General features: G+C 40.6%; 1 protein-coding gene across 1 annotated transcript in view; it reads left to right on the forward strand.

The window, feature by feature from the left end:
• CCDC6 (coiled-coil domain containing 6) overlaps positions 1-18,749 on the forward strand; it is a 120,059-nt gene that overhangs the window by 71,181 nt on the left and 30,129 nt on the right. The window contains exon 3 of the mRNA XM_033209706.1: positions 3,852-3,980. Within this exon, the coding sequence (XP_033065597.1) occupies positions 3,852-3,980 (129 nt within the window). The remainder of the gene's footprint in view (positions 1-3,851; positions 3,981-18,749) is intronic.

Raw genomic sequence — 18,749 nt, forward strand, 5'->3', positions numbered from 1 at the left:
AAATTTAAAGTCATGCCTAGAAATGTTTGCCCATGTTGAAGATGGACATCAGAGGTGAAACTGACAGCTAGTCTTGAGTCAACCTGCACCAGGCTTCCCAGGATTTTTCCATCTGTGGTGCCATAAGCTATAGCTTTAAAATAGGCAAGTCCATTCAGGGTGTTGATTCAAATCCTATTGGAACCATGTTGCTTGAGTTTACATGGTATCTGTTTAAAAGAGAATATCTGAATTTTTCTTAGACAAACTATATGAAACAAATTCTGTAGCTATTAGTTCTTCAAGGTCCCTATGCACATTTGCCTCCTACCTCTTGCTCATCTTAACCCTTGTCTCATGATTTTAGGGGACTGAGGTACTTCTGTGTTTCTCTCGAGCAAGCTCTTTTTTTTTTTGACAGGTCATTTTTTTTTGACAGGGTCACGGTCTGTCACCCAGGCTGGATTGCAGTAGTGTACTCACGCTCACTGCAGCCTTGACCTTCTGGGCTCCAGCAGTCCTCTCACCTCAGTCTCCTGAGTAGCTGGGACTATAGGTGTGTGCACCACCATGTCCAGCTAATGTTTTTTTGTAGAGACAGAGTTTCACTGTGTTGCCTAGGCTGGTCCCAAACTCTGGGCTCAAGTGATCCTCTTGCTTCAGCCTCTAAAAGTGCTGGGATTACAGGCATGAGCCACTGTGCCTGGCCATGTTTCTCTTTTTATTGGCAGTTTCTTTGTTCCAGGAAGAGCCATATTTTCTGTTTCTTGTCTTTGTTCAGGAACTCCATGCTCTGCTTCTGTTGCATGTCACCTGAGAGGTGACAGAACAAAGCAAGCAGCAGAACTGTTTGTTTTAGCACTGTCTTTGGGGGACTATAAAAACTGTGAGTCTTTAGCAAACAGAGTTAGATCTCAGAATGGCTTAGTATTTTCCAAATGGGTTAGTGTAACCCAGTGACCTTACTTGAGTTCTGGTAATGACAGCTTTACCATCAAATTTTCCTTAGGGTATAGCCCTTGAGAGGAAATTGCCTCCTAAAATTGAGAGCTCTGATAGGCTTTATTACTAGTTCAATCTGTAGTCTTAAAGGAAGTACCTAAAGCTACTGACAGTGTTAGACCATCTGTCAAAATATGGATATTTTCCTGCAAGCCAATGAGTGGCTTACCTTAGATTAACGTTCTGTGACAAACGCTGCTTGGTGGGCAAGAGATTTTTCAATGTTAGATTGCATCCTTTATTGTTTTAGTTTACCTCAGGGCAGAGGCATAATGCTGAGAAAAATGAAGGGTTCTTTCAAATAAAAAAGGCAGCAATTGAAAACATATTGGAGGAAAACATAGCTACTGTATTTAAAAAGCTATGCAAATAGTTTAAAGGTTTGAAGACAAGTTTGTCATCTCCCAATAACTAGTAGATACTGTTAAAGCTTAGTGTTCATAACTATTTTTAGGTCAAGGATGATATGTTAACTATAGATCTCGCCTACCCCTCGCATAGTACCTGCAGATAGAAGACAGCACAGCATGCTTATTGAATGAAAGCCTTAGGCGCAGATGTACATGCTTTGCTGTATTTTTCCTACTAAGCGATGCTTGTTCCATTGGGTTCTTTTTTTGTCGAAAGTGCTGGGAACTCTTCTTGTTCTCTATTCATTCATCTTAGTTCTTTTAATTGCTGCTTGGTCTTGCAGAACCTGAGTTTTAAAGAGCTAGCTAAATATAGACTTGTCACTGTAAGCACCTCTTTACACCTGCTTTTCTCGTGGGTCCCTGCAAAGTTGACCAGCTTTTTTTTTGGCCTTGAACATCAAAAACAGTTGGAAGGAAAACAGCATCTATTTAGTCAACATTTCCAGTGTTGGAAGACTATGTCAGATTAACTTTTTTTTTTTTACTTTCCCTTTTTTGAGACAGTCTCTCACTCTGTCGCCGAGGCTGAAGTGCAGTGGTGTGATCTCGGCTCACTGCAAGCTCCACCTCCCTGCAACCCCTGCCTCCTGGGTTCAGGGGATTCTCCTGCCTCAGCCTCCTGAGTGGCTGGGACTACAGGTGCATGGCTGGGACTACAAGTGCATGCCAGTACACCAGGCTTTTTTTTTTTTTTTTTTTTTTTTTTTTTTGTATTTTTAGTAGAGACAGGGTTTCACCATGTTGGTCAAGTTGGTCTTGAACTCCTGGTCTCATGCGGTCCACCTGCCTTGACCTCCCAAAGTTGCTGGGATTTGGGATTACAGGCGTGAGCCCCTGCGCCTGGCCAAAACAATTTTTTTTTTCGTAAACTGAGTATGTGTTTTCAGGGCAGTGGACACTGTCAAATGTGGAGAGTGTTACTTGTAGCCATTTTGAGGTTGATCAGGCTTGCCTCAGCTCTCAGTTGTCCACTGTACCCTAAGGAGGGTTTCCAAAGAAACATTGCATCCCCTGGGCAAGCATACGTGGCGTATTTTTTTCTATGTTTAATCATTTGACTTTCCAGGGGCTCAGGGTGTGGTAGGCACTCATGGGCGGAGCAGTCTGAAGGCAGCCTGTCTTGGGTTTGCTCAGTGATACAGTGGGAGAGAGCACTGGTTTGGGGTTCTGGGCGCGGGGTCTGGGTCCCAAGCTCCGCCACTTTCCAGCTGTATTGCTTCAGTCTAATAATGTGATTTGTCACATATAAAATGGAAGTGACCATGCCTGTCTCCATGCATGTGAAGAACCTGGTGTACATTGTCTGCCAAAAGAAATGACTTTGAACATAAAATTAGGGAGCAGTGTCCTATTCAGCCTCAAAATAAAACTTTTGTGTGCTTCATTGTTTTTAGTAGCTTTTACTTTTTTCCCTTAATTCTGAAACATCAGGTCAACCCCTGCTGTGGATCAGCAAAACCCCCCAATTGAGAGTGTTATAAAAAATAATGCGTGATTATTAATGAGAACCACCCCAAGTTCCTGTGGGTCCACTGGATTTCTTTTCTTTTCCTTTGGTTTTGTAGGTTGGAGTTTGGTTTGTTTTTGTTTTTAAATTCTCTCTTGTAATGACACCATAGCCTTATCTTTTAATTGCATGAATAAGAACCTTTTTTTTTTTTTTTTTGGACAGAGTTTTGCTCTCATTGCCCAAGCTGGAGTGCAATGGCGTGGTCTCAGCTCACTGCAACCTCCACCTCCTTGGGTTCAAGCGATTCTCTTGTCTCAGTCTCCCAAGTACCTGGGATTACAGGTGCCTGCCACCATGCCCAGCTGATTTTCATACTTTTAGTAGAGACAGGGTTTCACTATGTTGGCCAGGCTGGCCTTGAAGTCCTGACTTCAGGTGGTCCATCTGTCTTGGCCTTCCAAAATGCTGGGATTACAGGTATGAGCCACCATGCCCAGCCAATATTTTCCCTCTTGGTTTTTAGGGAATATATAGGAACTGTGGTGTACAGTCTCTTTATGGAAAAATAATTGTGCTGATTTTTGTGAAGGCCTCCTTACTTGTACACTAGGAAATAGCATTCTGAATAATTTACCTAAGTATATTCTGTGATTTTGGCATCTCTGTCTACATACATGATGCAAATCTGAATAAACCACAATTCATTTAAAGAAATTGGTATGAAATTTCTATTTTTTAAAAAATTTATTTGTGGCCCTATAGTATAAAACCTGAAAGGTAGCAAAAAGTATATTGCGAAACACAAATTTCATTTCCATCCCCTATGACTTTTGGTTTTAAGTTAGAGGAACCAGTTAGGCACAGATTACTAGGTATACACTTGCATATTTGAGCAAAAATGGGTAATGTAACTTTTATGGTATAGCGTCTTCGTATAGTCACCTTTTGGAGCCAATGTGGCATTTGAGTTGCTGGATTTCCCCATCTGTATGTTTTTCATTTTCCAGTTGCAGCATGAGAAAGCCGAACTAGAACAGCATCTTGAACAAGAGCAGGAATTTCAGGTCAACAAACTGATGAAGAAAATTAAAAAACTGGAGAATGACACCATTTCTAAGCAACTTACATTAGAACAGGTAAGCACCTATAGCTCTTCCTTTACGTTGTATTTTCCCGTTATCAGCTTGTTCTTTTAAGCTTTAAGATGCCTGGAGGAATTTAAGTGAAAAGTATTTTTCAGCTTTCTCTCCCCACAGTGGAGACTTCATTTCTGAAGTGAGCATTGACAGGTTTACACAGTTCCTATCGTTCTCTCACACATTTTCTCTTTTTTAACCACAATTAATAAAGTTTCAGGAGATAAGTTCTAATGTACTGATTTATAGCAGAAAATGTCAGGTTCCTTTTTGCAAAGCAAAGGGAGAAGAATGTTTTTGACCACAGGATAGTTTCTGTGAAAGTTCCTAAGACAGTGTTGCTGTGGAACTAAAACTGGTCTTTCAAAGCTTCTTCAGAATAAACAATTAACATTTTCCTCTTTGAATGACTGGCAACCTTACAGGAGCCTTCTCTTCTCCCAGTCCAGACTTGTTAGTACAGATATGGAGTCATAGACTCTGTAACTCACCTTGAGTCAGCCATGGACTGATTCTGTGACCTTATATTAACTTTATTAATTTCTCTGGGCTCAAGTTCTCCGTTTGTAAACAGAGCAAGACAGACTAAAACCAGAAATGGCAAACTTAACAAGGTGCAAAGGTGGGAAGTAGTAATAGCACACAGTCCCTTTGTCCTCTGCCCTCAGCAGGCATTGGTGTTGGAACATTGGCCTTGGGAGTTCGGACTTGGTCTGTATACCCTATTATCACACAGCTATTATCACTCCATTCAGGGTGTGTCAGACTATATTATTGCTAGCCTCCGTGTTCCCCAATGCCTTTTCCCATGCTAGCGTCCTGAAATTTTAGTTCCCCTAAGTTATAAAAGGCTGATGCTAGTGTACTGCTGCCTGGGTTTCCATGTAAAATGCAGTAGATGAAGATCTTCCAGCTGTTTGTATTTTAGATTCTGATTGCCCTGATTAGGCTAAGCCTCATTAAAGTTGTCTGATTTATCTCACATTCAGGATTCTCCCTGTGCACCTTACTCCACGTTAACTCATTCCATCAGCCACTCTCAGGACTGCTCTAGTTTGAATATTTTACCTGAGAATGAAACAATGATTGTGCTGCAAGGTTTGAAGGGAAGTTAGAGTTTGTCTTAAAGTAAGACTTACTTTGGTTATTTCTGTTCTTTCTGTTTTTACCTGTAGCAAAGCAGGGAATGGTACTGGGTTTTCTAACACTGAATGATGACACTAAAAGTGTTTTCATCTTTTCTGTGATGAAAGTTCAGTTTTCAAGGGTTAGCTGTTTTGAATATATCTAGAGTAATTTATTCTTATCATTCATCTTCCAAATTTAAATGCAGGTGTCTAAATTAATAATCAGACACCATGCCCCGTGCCCCCCTAGTTTAAAAACATTTTGTTCTGAGGTTCATCCGTTTAATTCTCAGGGTAGACAGTAGCTCCAGTTCCGTTCAAGTTAAGCTTCGAAGGTTTGTGTTTAAGTCCCTGACACACCAAGTATTTACTTGTTGATCAAGAGTTAACCAAGTGACCAAGTGAAGTTCTCACAGAAGTTGGTATTAGGAGAGCTTTGCCTGGCCATGCCCTTCACAATGATGGTTGTCAATATTTTAAATATAATAGCTTCTCTCTGGTATTTGTTCACAGGCTCCTAAAGGAGACTGAAACTAGGGTTGTGACCCAGATGGTTTAGCTATGGCCACAAGGGGGAGGTAGTGGCCTAGTGTTAGAAAGAAGGGCTGTCTCATCCTGTTGTTCTTGGGAAAAAGTCCTGCCTTCCTGTCTGAAGACCCTTTGCAGACTTTAGTAGCTGAACCCTTTAAAATGAAGTCTGAAGCATTCATTCTCTATACCAAGTTAATAACTTAGTGACCTTTAGGCTTATTTCAGTCCTCGACAGGAAAGAAATAGATTTCCACAATAAAATATGTGTAATGCAAAGCCCATTCTAGAAGTAAGCCTCAGATCCAGCATATGAAGCCTGTGTTTTAATTGAAGTGGAAAAATTTAACATTGTCATAAACATTTCCCCTACTTTGCTTTGGGTATTACTGGGGTAATTAAATGTGTTTTGTTTGACTATAAATAATTTTAATCAGCGTTTAAGGGGCATGTTTGGTTTTTCCCTCTAATAGAAATCTCTTAGTTTCCATGGATATAATCTGACCAGCCCTTGAGGCCGTCTCTTGGAATTATCATCTGTATTGTATGATATGATGTAGTGTGTGTTATAGTCTATATTATATTATAAAGGATATCCTGTACTCTATATTATTGTCAGAAGAGCAAAGGCATGCACTCCACTATGCATTATCATGATTGAGATGTAGTTTATGCCTTTGCTTTACTGACAATCAGTGCTTTTAAACTATAAGCCACTTGAAGGCAGTTATCATGTATGCCCCCACATGTCCTACTGTGTCCTACTGCTTTGTCAGATCAGTGGTGAGTGTAGGTTTGGGCATGTGAATGGTGAGTGGTCCTCTGTATTTTAGAAGGCAGCACAGGCTAGTGTTCAGGGCCTGGGCACTGACTTCAAAGCAAGCAGGTGTGAACCCGTTCCCTCTACTTAATAATCCTTTCACCAGTTCACTTTCTTTTTAACAGCTCTAGGGAGATGTAATTTACATATCCTACAATTCTCCCACTTAAAAGGTATAACCCAGTGGTTTCTAGTATATTCAGAGTTGTGCAACCATCACCACAATCAATTCTAGGACATTGTCGTGAACTCAGAATGAAACCCCGTACTGTTCATCTGTCACCTCTAATCCCCTATAACCTCTAAGTAACTGCTGTTCTGCTTTCTGTCTGTGTTTGCCTATTCTGGACATTTCATATAAATAGAATTATATATGTGGTCTTTTGTGATTGACTTGTTTCATTTACCATGATGTTTTCATCCCTGTTGTATCTGTACTGCTTCTTTTTTCTGGCTAATCATCTATTGTATAGACATACCACATTCATCAATTATCTGTTTGTCATGTGATGGACATTTAGGTTGTTTCCATCTTTTAGTTATTATGAAGAATGCTATGAACATTCACGTATAATTTTTTTGTGTGGACATATGTTTTCATTTTTCTTAGTCATATGCCAAGGAATGAAATTGCTGGGTCACATGGTAACTCTCCTTAAAATTGTGCAAACAAAATGTAATTTTAAAGTAATCCATACTTTGCATGTAGTGGGTTGAACCTGCAGAAGGGGTATTGGAAAGCATTCTGCCAGAGATTTGAGTTGGTCACAACGTGTTTGTTTTGCAAGTAGAGCTTGGGTTATCATGGTTTCTGAGTAGGCTCCTATTCTCTGTAAAGCAGAACTTAACTGGGCTGAGTTTCTTCCTATGTAGACCCCAGTTAACTCACGTGTCAGCAGGGCCTCATTGTAAGTTTATCTCACTGAAAGTTAGTCCTTTGGTACGGACACTTCAATTAGTCATTTACCATTCATTCTTTTCTTAGGCCTGGAATCTGGAATTCTAATATTTTCAAACAGGGAAGGTTAACAGCTAGATCATTAAGGTCTCTGGGCTATAAATGGTTCTATTGGTGTTTTGCAGTGTTATAATTCACAGAATTGGGGAGCCAGAAGTCCATGATGTGGGGAAGACTACCTTTGTCCCCAGATGCTAGTGGGGACATGAGACAGTGGGAAAATCATGAATAAATCCAGGGGTAGGGACATCAGCTCTGCTCTTAGAATTTGGGACAACAGCCTCTTATTCTCATTTCCTCTCCCTCCAGAGTTTACTGCAGAGTTGGGCTTGGTGGGAATCACTGCTCAGTGATAGATCAGTTTGGCCTGTGAGTGGCCCAGCTTGCTCATGCTCCCTTCTCAGAAATGGAAACCCAGAGAGAGATCGGGCGGGTTTCTCAAGTTGCACAGCTAATGAGTGGCAAACATGGTCCCCTCGTTCTCGTCCTAGTGGTCTTTTAGATCCTGGAAAGACATTTTTTTTTTGCCTTTTAAAAAAATTTTACTGTAAGTTTTGGGATACACATACAGAACATGCAGGTTTGTTACATAGTTGTACGTGTGCTCTGGTGGTTTGCTGCACCTATTGACCCATCAAATACGTTCCCTCCCCTTGCCTCCCACTCCCGACAGGTCCTGGTGTGTGTTGTTCCCGTCTCTGTGTCTATTCTCATTGTTCAACTCCCTCTTATGAGTGAGAACATACGGTGTTTGGCTTTCTGTTCCTGTGTTAGTTTGCTGAGGATGACTGTGGAGAAATAGGAACACTTTTACACTGTTGGTGGGAGTGTAAATTAGTTCAACCATTGTGGAAGACAGTATGGTGATTCCTTAAGGATCTAGAACCAGAAATCCCATTTGACCCAGCAATCCCATTACTTGGTATATACCCAAAGAAATAGAAATCATTCTGCTATAAAGACACATGCACATGTATGTTTATTGCAGAACTATTTACCATAGCAAAGTCATGGAACCAACCCAAATGCCCATCAACAATAGACTGAACAAAGAAAATGTGGTACATACACACCGTGGAATACTATGCAGCCATGAAAAAGAATGAGATCATGTTTTTTGCAGGGACATGGATGAAGCTGGAAGCCATCATCCTCAGACCCTGGAAAGACTTTAGCCTTTGCAAAAGTAAAGGCAATGTCATCTTTCTTTTATATTTCAAAGAACTCTGCTGCTTTCTTGTTCAAACAGCCTGCATTAGTTCTTTTTTTTTTTTTTTTTTTTTTTTGAGACGGAGTCTTGCTCTGCTACCCAGGCTGGAGTGCAGTGGCCGGATCTCAGCTCACTGCAAGCTCCGCCTCCCGGGTTTACGCCATTCTCCTGCCTCAGCCTCCCGAGTAGCTGGGACTACAGGCGCCCGCCTTGTCGCCCGGCTAGTTTTTTGTATTTTTAAGTAGAGACAGGTTTCACCGTATTAGCCAGGATGGTCTCGATCTCCTGACCTCATGATCCACCCGTCTCGGCCTCCCAAAGTGCTGGGATTACAGGCTTGAGCCACCGCGCCCGGCCTTGCATTAGTTCTTAATCATTTATTTTAGTTACCTTTTTGTCATTTATTTAGCATTTAAATGCGTGATGCCACAAGTCAATTTATAAGCAGATGTAAAAAAGCATATTCAGAATCATGTAAAATTGTGTGGTCTTTGTAGCACACAGTATTAGACTAGTAAATTGGATTCATCTAGTCAACATGACTTTAATGATACTGGGGCTTTCTAAACAAACACTGATGGCCAGTGCCTGTAAACCCTGACTTGAAGATTTTTCTTCAAACACGGTCACTATACATCTCTTATTTGGTATTCACATTTTCTTAGGTGATGGTAAGAACATTTGGAACTTGGAATTTTCTGTTCATGTCAAGAAATCTTATTCCCAATAATATGTTCTGCCAATTAGGGAAAATTTTCCTTATCTGTCTAGCATTAAAAGGCACACATTAGTTTATATATTAAGTGAAGTTTATCTCATCAGATATGAGGGCCTTTTGTGTACTCTGCTCCGAAAATTATCTGATGGGGAAGAAGACAACAGTGGCATACAGTACGTGTGTTAGACACTCAACAGTTATTAAGTAGTACTACGGAAAAGTAGGGGACTAGATCCGTGGAGCGTTAGTCGTGTAATTCAGCTAACACTTACGTGGTGTAACAGGATTGCCTACCATGTACCAGCCCCCTTACTTTTCCTTCCTGTAGTTGGCCCTGTGTCTTTTTTTTCAGTTATTCCTGGAATTTAGGAACATGTTTTCCTATCTGAGATGTCCCTCTTCTAACATAGCACTAAAACCCATATGTAAAGGTTGGATTTAGGATTGATTTATTAATTTTAGCTTATTAGCATCCATTTATAATGACATCTTAGCCCGTGTGGTTTAGGGAAACTTCCCTGGGTTCAAATCTCCCTTTCATCTGTAATAAACAGTGTGGTCTCATGCGTGCAATTTGGCCTCTTTTATGAAGCAGTTGCAATTCTTATTTGTATATTTTGGGGAGGATTAGTTGTCCTTCCTGCCTGTCCTCACACTCCATGTGTACTAAAGTTCTTTCTGATGCAGGATTATTCAAATGTGGACTGCACAGCAAGAAATACATTTTTATGGTAACCTAGTCACTGATTATGTGTAATTGTATTGTGTCACTGTGATGAGTTTCATAAAACAGTACTTACATGCTTTGCACTAATTTTCTATTTAATGGTATTTCATTTTTATTAAAATGTAGATCACAAAAGACTAGACTAATTTCACAATCCAGTAATGGGTCTTGACCTGCAGTTTGAAAAAGTGCTCTACCTTGTCCAATGCTTTGTTGCCTCCAGGTCTTCATGGGTCTGTTTCCTCTGCCTGGAACACTTTCTCCCTCCTCTATCCTATCCCTGCTCAAGCCTTACTAGTGTCCCTCCTCCAGTCAGTTAGGTGTGTGTGCTGTGAGCAATTTCTATAATATTCAGACCTACTCTTGTAACATTCAGTACTCTGTTTAATTGTTTCTTTCTTACAGCTTCACTATAAGATGAAAGAGGACTGAGACAAGGTTGACCTTAACACTGTACCCCTGGTGACTCTAATCTGTTAGCTCTCCAAAAATTGTAGCTGCTGCCATTTATACTGAAAAATATCATCTAATTCCTATGGTACTTTGCCCTGCCTATTTTCCAGGAAAATAAGTGTGTATATTATTTAAGCCTCAAATGTCTCACTATCTTCCTTGAACTGGTTATCTGTCTCTTCAGTTATGGACATATTTATGCTCATATGTCATTTGCGATCTGGCCTCTTTAACTTTCTTCTTTGCCCATGCTGCTGTTGATGCCCTTGTATGGCATGCATCCTGCATTAATCCAATACACCTGTATTGCATGCCTGCTGTGTGTCACAAACTCTTCTAAGAAAGATGACGGGAGGTCCCTGGCCTTGAGGAGCCTGGTCCAGGGAAGCCAGTACTGAGGGATGCACTGGGCAAAGTACTGTGGTGGAGGAGAGGAGTGGGGCTCCCACCATAGCACAGCAGCCCGCTAGCAGCAGAGAATGCCTGCAGCTGCTCTGAGACTGATGCAGAAGAAAAGACACCCACTGGCTAAGTGGGTCTGCATTCAGCCATGTTGCAGGGAAGCAGAGATGGGAGAGGAGGCAGAAATGAGGAGAGAAAATGGGTAGTAAAAAGTGTTTGCAGGTACTATATAGAGTAAAGATGCCAAGAACAGAAAAGAACGGTGAAGGAGATGTGACCTTGACTCCCGGCCTCTACTCTGGGGGTCATGGAGTAAGAGGAGGTTTTGGTATCTGCTGTGTGGTATACTTGAGGGCTTAGGCTCATCTTTACAGTGGATGCCAGATGGAAAGAAGCCACATAGCTCTACCAGGGCTTGTGCAAGCCTCAGTGCTAACCATGCTCAGTGGTTACCTTCAGCCACTAGATGATACTGGGTGACTTAAAGGGGCTTGATGGGACCCCAGCTTCCATGGGCAGCACAGGGAGTGACCCTCACTCATCTCAGTGCCCCTCACCATCTACATCTGCAGCAAATCACAGAGGCCAGGGTTTAGAATATGAATTTGAATCCTCACGACAAAATTTTTTAAATTCATTGTCTTAATGAAGCAGGAAAAGATTTAGTATATTTTAAAGTCTATCAGGAAGGAAAGAAACTTTTCACATTTCCAGTTCTTAGAATAGTGGCCCTTAAGATGTTAAAAACAGTTAATGATACTGCTAAGGAAACAAGATGGCCTTTCTGCCTTGGTTGTCTAGAAGATAATTCATTCAAAAATATAACCAAACTGACATTATAGCCAGTCCCCATACAATTCTGATGCTACTCGTTTTAGAAGCTACAGCAACTAACTCTAGTGAATTATACAGATAATCTTTGTGTCCTTGTGATTTATGAGTGAACTGAGTGGCTAGTGGCTCATATTCACGTTTGCATCCTTGGGTGATTTGGTTTTACTAACTCTTGCAGAACATGGTTGTATTAGTCCTTTTTCATGCTGCTGATGAAGACATACCCTAGAGTGGGCAATTTACAAAAGAAAGAGGTTTAATTGGACTAGTTCTGCGTGGGTGGGGAAGGCTCACAATCTTGGCGGAAGGCAAGGAGGAGCAAGTCCTGTCTTACATGGATGGCAGCAGGCAAAGAGAGAATGAAGAAGATGCAAAATCGCAAACCCCTGATAAAACCATCAGATCTCGTGAGACTTATTCACTACCGCGAGAACACTGTGGGGGAAACTGCCCCCATGATTCAATTATCTCCCACCAGTTCCCTCCCACATCATGTGGGAATTATGGGAGTACAGTCCAAGATGAGATTTGGATGGGGACGCAGAGCTAAACCATATCAATGGTGTTTCTTAAATTCACAGGTAGTGTGACCATACTGGGTCTTGTTTAGAATTCCATTCATGCTAAAAGCTGCCCTTGCAGATTCTGACAGCTAGAGGAATCCATTGAAATTGTGCTGAGTAGAGCACCTACTGATTTTTGTGTGCCATTTCGAAAACACAAAGAACAACCATGTTCCTTGAGGAGTCACTTGCATTAAGGAAATGAAATTTAGTGACTACCATGCTTACTTTGTAGTTTAGTTATAAATACAAATTTCAGATTATGGAAGTCTTGGAATCTTTTTTAAATCACACATTTGCAATGTAAAACTAATCCATTGTTCTTTCAAGACAGTTTGGAAAACAAGTACAAAAAGAAGTACAAAAATGAAAAAATATGACCTAGGTTGCAGTTCGCCTAGAAAAACAGCTATTGATGTTTTTCTTCATTTTCTCCTCCTCCTCTTCTTTTCTCTTCCTCTTCTTTTTAAGTGGATTTATAATTGACTGCCCTGCTTTTTAAAAAATAAAACATAATAACTTAAGTCTGCACATTTAGATAAGCCATGTTGGAGACATAATCATAGTAAACCCTGAAGTCGGTTTGGTGGGAATTTGATTATAGCAAATCCACGGTGATGTTTCACTTGCGTGAGAAGCTTGGGTACATTCATCCCACCCACTGCTTGTCCAAGAGAGGTGGGGAAGAAACCTCAGATAACAGCTGAAAAATAAGTGGGATTTTGGGCCTTGGAAGTGAGAACACTAGGGTCAATACATCATACTCAAAAGAAGCTTCAGGAGGCTCTCTGTTGAGTTGATTTGCTTTGGAATCCATTTGTTGGGATGTGATGAAGCCAACTAAGGGGTGCCAGCTCCAGACCTGTGAAAGCAGACTCTGAGCTCTGTCAAGGGACACAGATAAGTCTCTCTATAGGACATGAAAAAGGAGAAAAATCACCCAGAATTCCTTTCCTAGACTCTATTTCAATTAAATAGAAAAACTCACTGTGTTCCATCTTGTAAGACTTTATTTTGAAGCATCAGATGCCACATATAGATCAACTTGTACAGATGATGTTACATGATGGGAGGGGAAAAACTCAATGTATTTCCTGTGTCAAAGGAGAGGCAGCTCGTCATGATCCAGTGACGTGCGTCTTCTGGTTACCCACTGGGGACAAAGACCTTGCATGTTAAATTGAAGGACACTGGTGTGCTGCAGTAGAGCATTCAAACCCAGAGATACTGTACTGAGACTTCCTAGTTGTAATTGTGAAATGCACAGGTCTTTTTCTCTATGATCAAAACAAGAATTTGCTCGATGACTTAGATGTTCTTCCTAGCTGAACGCACAGCAAATGAATGAATGGCTAAGTAAACTCGTCATCCCTATGTAAGGAAGTGGGATGAATGTGGTAATGACAAGAAAGAAATGATTTATCAAGAAAACTTCCATTTTGGATAAAGAACATCAAGTTTGTCCAAAACTTCCACTTTGCTTAAATCACATTAGGGCAAGAGAAGTTGCCCTGTTATTTTCTTAAAGAAGCTTGTTTTAACTTTCATAATATTTTGGGCTGGGAGACAACAAAGTCTTGCTATTGAAGCAGGATATTTCCCTGACCCCTTCGCAGGAGTTGTGACAGTAGTGTCTCATTTTCTCAGCCCACCACTCTCAACTCCAGTGTGGGAACTGGAGTGAACAAGTGCTGCCACCAGCTGGCTGCTTAGGTACTGACAGGGAAGAACTCTGTGCTGGCCCCATAGCAGCGTTTAGGTGGGGGTGCCTGTAACTCCTGAAGCCCCAGACGGTGTATTACAGTGCTCTTTTAGTTCTGTTGTCCATGGACGGCTTAAGTGTTAACAGTTCAGTGGCCCCTTGCCTTTTTGCATGAGTCGACTGCCCTCCACCAGCGAGGGCAAAGGGCCAGTGTGACAGCCTTTTGTATCTGCACTCGTAGCTCCCGAGCTCTTGTCTGGCATCCAGGAAAAATGAGGTTGCACGAATGAATTGAAGGATGGTAAATATGGGGGATTTTATTGCCGATGAAAGTGGCTCTTAGTGGGAAGGGGAGCTGAAAGGGGTATGGGGCAGGTAGGTAATCTTCCCCTGAAGTCTGCCTGGATTCTTCTCCAAAGTTACGCCGCAAGCTGTCCCTCCAAAGTCAAACCACTTCTCTCTAATCTCTAGCTGTAGTTCCGTCTACCGGCTGAGTCTGGGTTTTTTTGTTTGTTAGTTTGTTTGTTTTTATAAGCATTGGGTGGGTTGGGACAGGGCCATGGGTGGTTTAGGAAAAGGCAACATTCGAGTGGAAAAACAAGGATATGAGTTCTCACTTTGAACTGTGGTTTCAGGCTTTTTGGCTTGAGGATAGGGTTTTCCCAGGGACCTGCCCTTTTCTGCCTAGAATTTCTCTGCCCCCCTGTCCCTGTCACTGTGTTGCCCAGGGTGGTCTCAAACTCCTGGGTTCAAGCAGTCCTTCTGCATGAGCCTCCCAAGTAGCTGGGATTACAGGCAGGCACCACCACACCCAGCAAGATGCTTATTTTAGGTAATAGTGTGATGGTAGCCACTGATCTGATAGTATATTTGCAACAGTTACAGATGCCATTTCTTTCCTAAGGCATTCTCCACTGAACTCTTGATGTAGTAAAAGAATGTATACACAATACTGTGAAACTTGCTTTCCCTCAATGGCAATTATCTGTTAAAAGAATTCCCTTGAGTAACGAACCCAGTATGCAAATTTCTGTAATATTATGTTGATGTCAAAGTGATGAAAATGTTAAGACCAGAAACGGTATTAATCTGAGTAATTAAATGTGTGTCTATTTAAAAAGTTATTTCTCATTGAAAGCAAATTTATTGAACTGATGATAAGTTATGAAATAGTGTCATTTTCATGTTAATAATGGCATATTAATATTGTCCTGAAATTATATCAGTTTCAAAGAACAAATCTAATTCTTACAGGAACATAATTTTTTAGAAGAAAAAAGATGTAAGCTGTATTAAGGTTATCTCTGAGCTATCTGGAAAATTCTGTCTTCCAAATAACTGAACTTTCACTGTCATTTATTCTTCTGAAGGTTGATTGGCTCATTCTATATTTTAAATATGTCAGATAATACCATACTAATGGATTGCTGTTTTTGGATGTACTATTACCTCAGTTACACTAGGAAACTCAGTTTTTTTAAGATTAGATATCCAATTTTTTTTCTATTATAAAAATAGCAGATGTTGATTAAGAAATTGGGCAGGCCAGGAAAAAATAGGAAGATAAATTATCAACAGCGTAACTTTCACCCAAGGGACAGTCATATTTATTTTGCTGTATAGTTCTTTCTGATTTTTTTGTGTGTATTTTTCCTTTCGCCTGTATTTTAGATATATGTAGGCAAGTTTCTTTTCAATTATAACTTTGACCTTCTAGTCTAGAAAGTGACCACTCTTCCTCTCCCTTTTCCTTGCTCCTCACTGGCAGACTTCTTCGGCTCTTTCTCTTCTCAGCATTGCATGGGCCGTGTGATGACCTAGAACGTGTTCTTAAAATTCTGAAAGCAATCACAGCTTGATTAACCAAATAGACACCTGGGAGGACTCTATGGTCTGTGAACACCTGTCTTAGCTTATCTGTAACACAGACTGACTACTTGTTTTGTCTTTTTTTAAAAAGACAGTTTTCCAGAATGCAAGGGTCAGATGTCTTCCACCTTAGGAGAATTGCCAGGACTGAGCAAAATTCCACTGATCACCTGAACAGACAGCTGACACAGACATTGCTCGTTTTACCTTAGTTGTCTCCATTGCTTTACTTTGTGAAGGCTTTGCCAAGGACCACTGTGGTTTGCTCTCAGCTATTTTCATGTCAGATGCACGTAATGTATTTTAATAGCCCCCTCACAAATTCTGTTAGTCATTCTTTCCAATATATAGGCACAATCTGGATTAACTCAGATGTGTGGGAAAATAGGATGGAATGAGGTAGGATCTCTTATTGTCTCTGCTCTTGTAGTAGAAGCAAAACTGTGACCATTTTTCTGACTTTGATTTAGTTTTGAATAAGTATATATTTTGAAAATACATACTTATGTTTTCCCAGGTGATGTTGATGTACCCGCAGGTCAGCACTTTGAACACTTGGACATCTCTGAAATCACATAGTAAAGTGATAGGAGATGGGGCTAAGCTTTTAATGGCCTTTAGACATAGCCTTTAGACAGAACCTAACCTGGAAGGCTTTGGGAAGTTGTTGTGTTAAATCCCCAACACACTGTTGTGTTTTCTTAGGATTTGCCTCTTATTAAAAAAAAAAAAAAATCTGGCCAGCTTAAGAGTTTGGTTAATGTGAGTCTTAAAGCATTCTGCTATCTTTTTCTTTCCTTTTTTTTTTTTTTTTTTTTGAGACAGGGTCTCGCTCTGCCACCCAGTCTGGAGTACAGTGGCACAATCATAGCTCACTGCAGTCTCAAGCTTCTGGGCTCAAGGGATCCTCCTGCCTCAGCCTCTTGAGTAGCTGGGCCTGGAAGCGCATGGCACTGCATCCGACTCATTTTTTATTTTTTTGTAGAGACAGGATCTCACTGTGTTTCCCAGGCTTAAGTGCCTGGCAAACTTTGTGTTCTATTTATATGATAGCCTTTATTTCATAGGCTTCCCCTTCTCTTTATTATGCCTGGATTAATGCATGCCTTAGTTATAATGGACTGCTTTCCAAAATTTGTTTTATAAATCAGATGTTTGGGTTTCGAAACATTTTCCCATAGTAATGATGATAATATGGTACTTAGACTAAAACCTTTCAAAGCAGATTGAAAAGTTTCACTAAAACCTTTCAAAATCCTATAACTGAGTATAATATTTAGCTAGAGTTCTCATCCGACTTTTTTGCCAAAAATTCCTTACTCCCACCCCAGCATCATAGTCCTCTTTAAATGGAAAAATACAATAGTAAGAAAGAACTGTGGTAGCATTGAGAGCCACCTCTCAGCTGCCCTACTCCCTTTCTGCTTCTTTGGGTGGTGGTCAGGATCTGTCTACTGAGAAGACACAGGTAGGACTGGCTGTGAATTCAAATAAGCCAGATGCATTTTTATATATTGAGTTTATTCATTGAAGAAGTTCTGAATTTATTTTGGGAACATAATAAGAACTTCTGGTCTGATGTTAATTAACCTGCAGTGAAAAGTAGAGCTACTCAAGAGGAGTAAAGAATTTGGCAGTTCATTGAACTGACTTAATTACAAAGCAGGCTTTCCAATGAATATTCAGCTCCAATGAATAAATCAGCTATATCCCTTGGTGCTGGGTGCTTGTGGAGTAATCACAGTACGGGACTTGGGTTAGCCTGAGAATTAGATGTTTGGTAAGGGATGTGTGGGGTACGTATTGCATGAACACCAATTTTTTTTTTAAGTGATCAGATATTATTAGAAAGGATGTGGAAGGGAGATTATTACAGATAGAGACCAGCATATTGAAAGCACTGTATCACTCAGCTTTTTACACCTGAAGCAAGAATTTCCAACTTATTACCCTGGAAACTTAACATATATTATGAGATTGTGCAATGACCAGGACACTAAGCATTGAAAATCTGTTTTTACTGTTTTATGTTCACTTTGGCTCTAAATATATAGGATTTGGAAATAGGTGGGAAGGAAGTGGTGGGGACACTGATAAAGAACTTATCAAGCCTGTAATCCCAGCACTTTGGGAGGCCAAGACTGGCGGATCACGAGGTCAGGAGATTGAGACCATCCTGGCTAACATGGTGAAACCCCGTCTCTACTAAAAAATACAAAAACTAGCCGGGCGAGGTGGCGGGCGCCTGTAGTCCTAGTCCCAGCTACTCGGAGGCTGAGGCAGGAGAATGGCGTAAACCCGGGAGGCGGAGCTTGCAGTGAGCTGAGATCCGGCCACTGCACTCCAGCCTGCGCAACAGAGCGAGACTCCGTCTCAAAAAAAAAAAAAAAGAACTTAAGGGGAAATTAACCAAGGGACTCAATATGATTTCTTCTAATTTCTCTGCTCTTTAATGTCAGCCAGAGCTCCTCAGCAATGCTGAAAAGTTGAGATTTTTAAAACTGAAAAAACAAGAGGCCCTGCTCTTTGCAGGGTTAAAGATAATATAGAGTCCTATAGCACTGCCAGCCTATGTAATGAAGTATGGTAAGTCCTCGCTTAACATTGTCAGTATAGTTCTTGGAAACCGACTTTAAGTGAAACAACATATATGAAAATCAATTTTACCAGAAGCTGATTGATATAAACAAGAGTTAAGTTCCTATGACATATTTCTGGTCACAAAAACATTATCACACTTCTAAATAAAGACCCGACGTACTTCTAATGTTAAACATTGAAACAAATGTGAGTTATGCATATATTAAAGAAAGATTAATAAAAACCATTAATTACCCCATTTTTAGTGAATCAGTGAG

This window comes from Trachypithecus francoisi, unplaced genomic scaffold (genome assembly GCF_009764315.1).
Source record: "Trachypithecus francoisi isolate TF-2019V2 unplaced genomic scaffold, Tfra_2.0 Lachesis_group9, whole genome shotgun sequence".
Taxonomy (NCBI): domain Eukaryota; kingdom Metazoa; phylum Chordata; class Mammalia; order Primates; family Cercopithecidae; genus Trachypithecus; species Trachypithecus francoisi.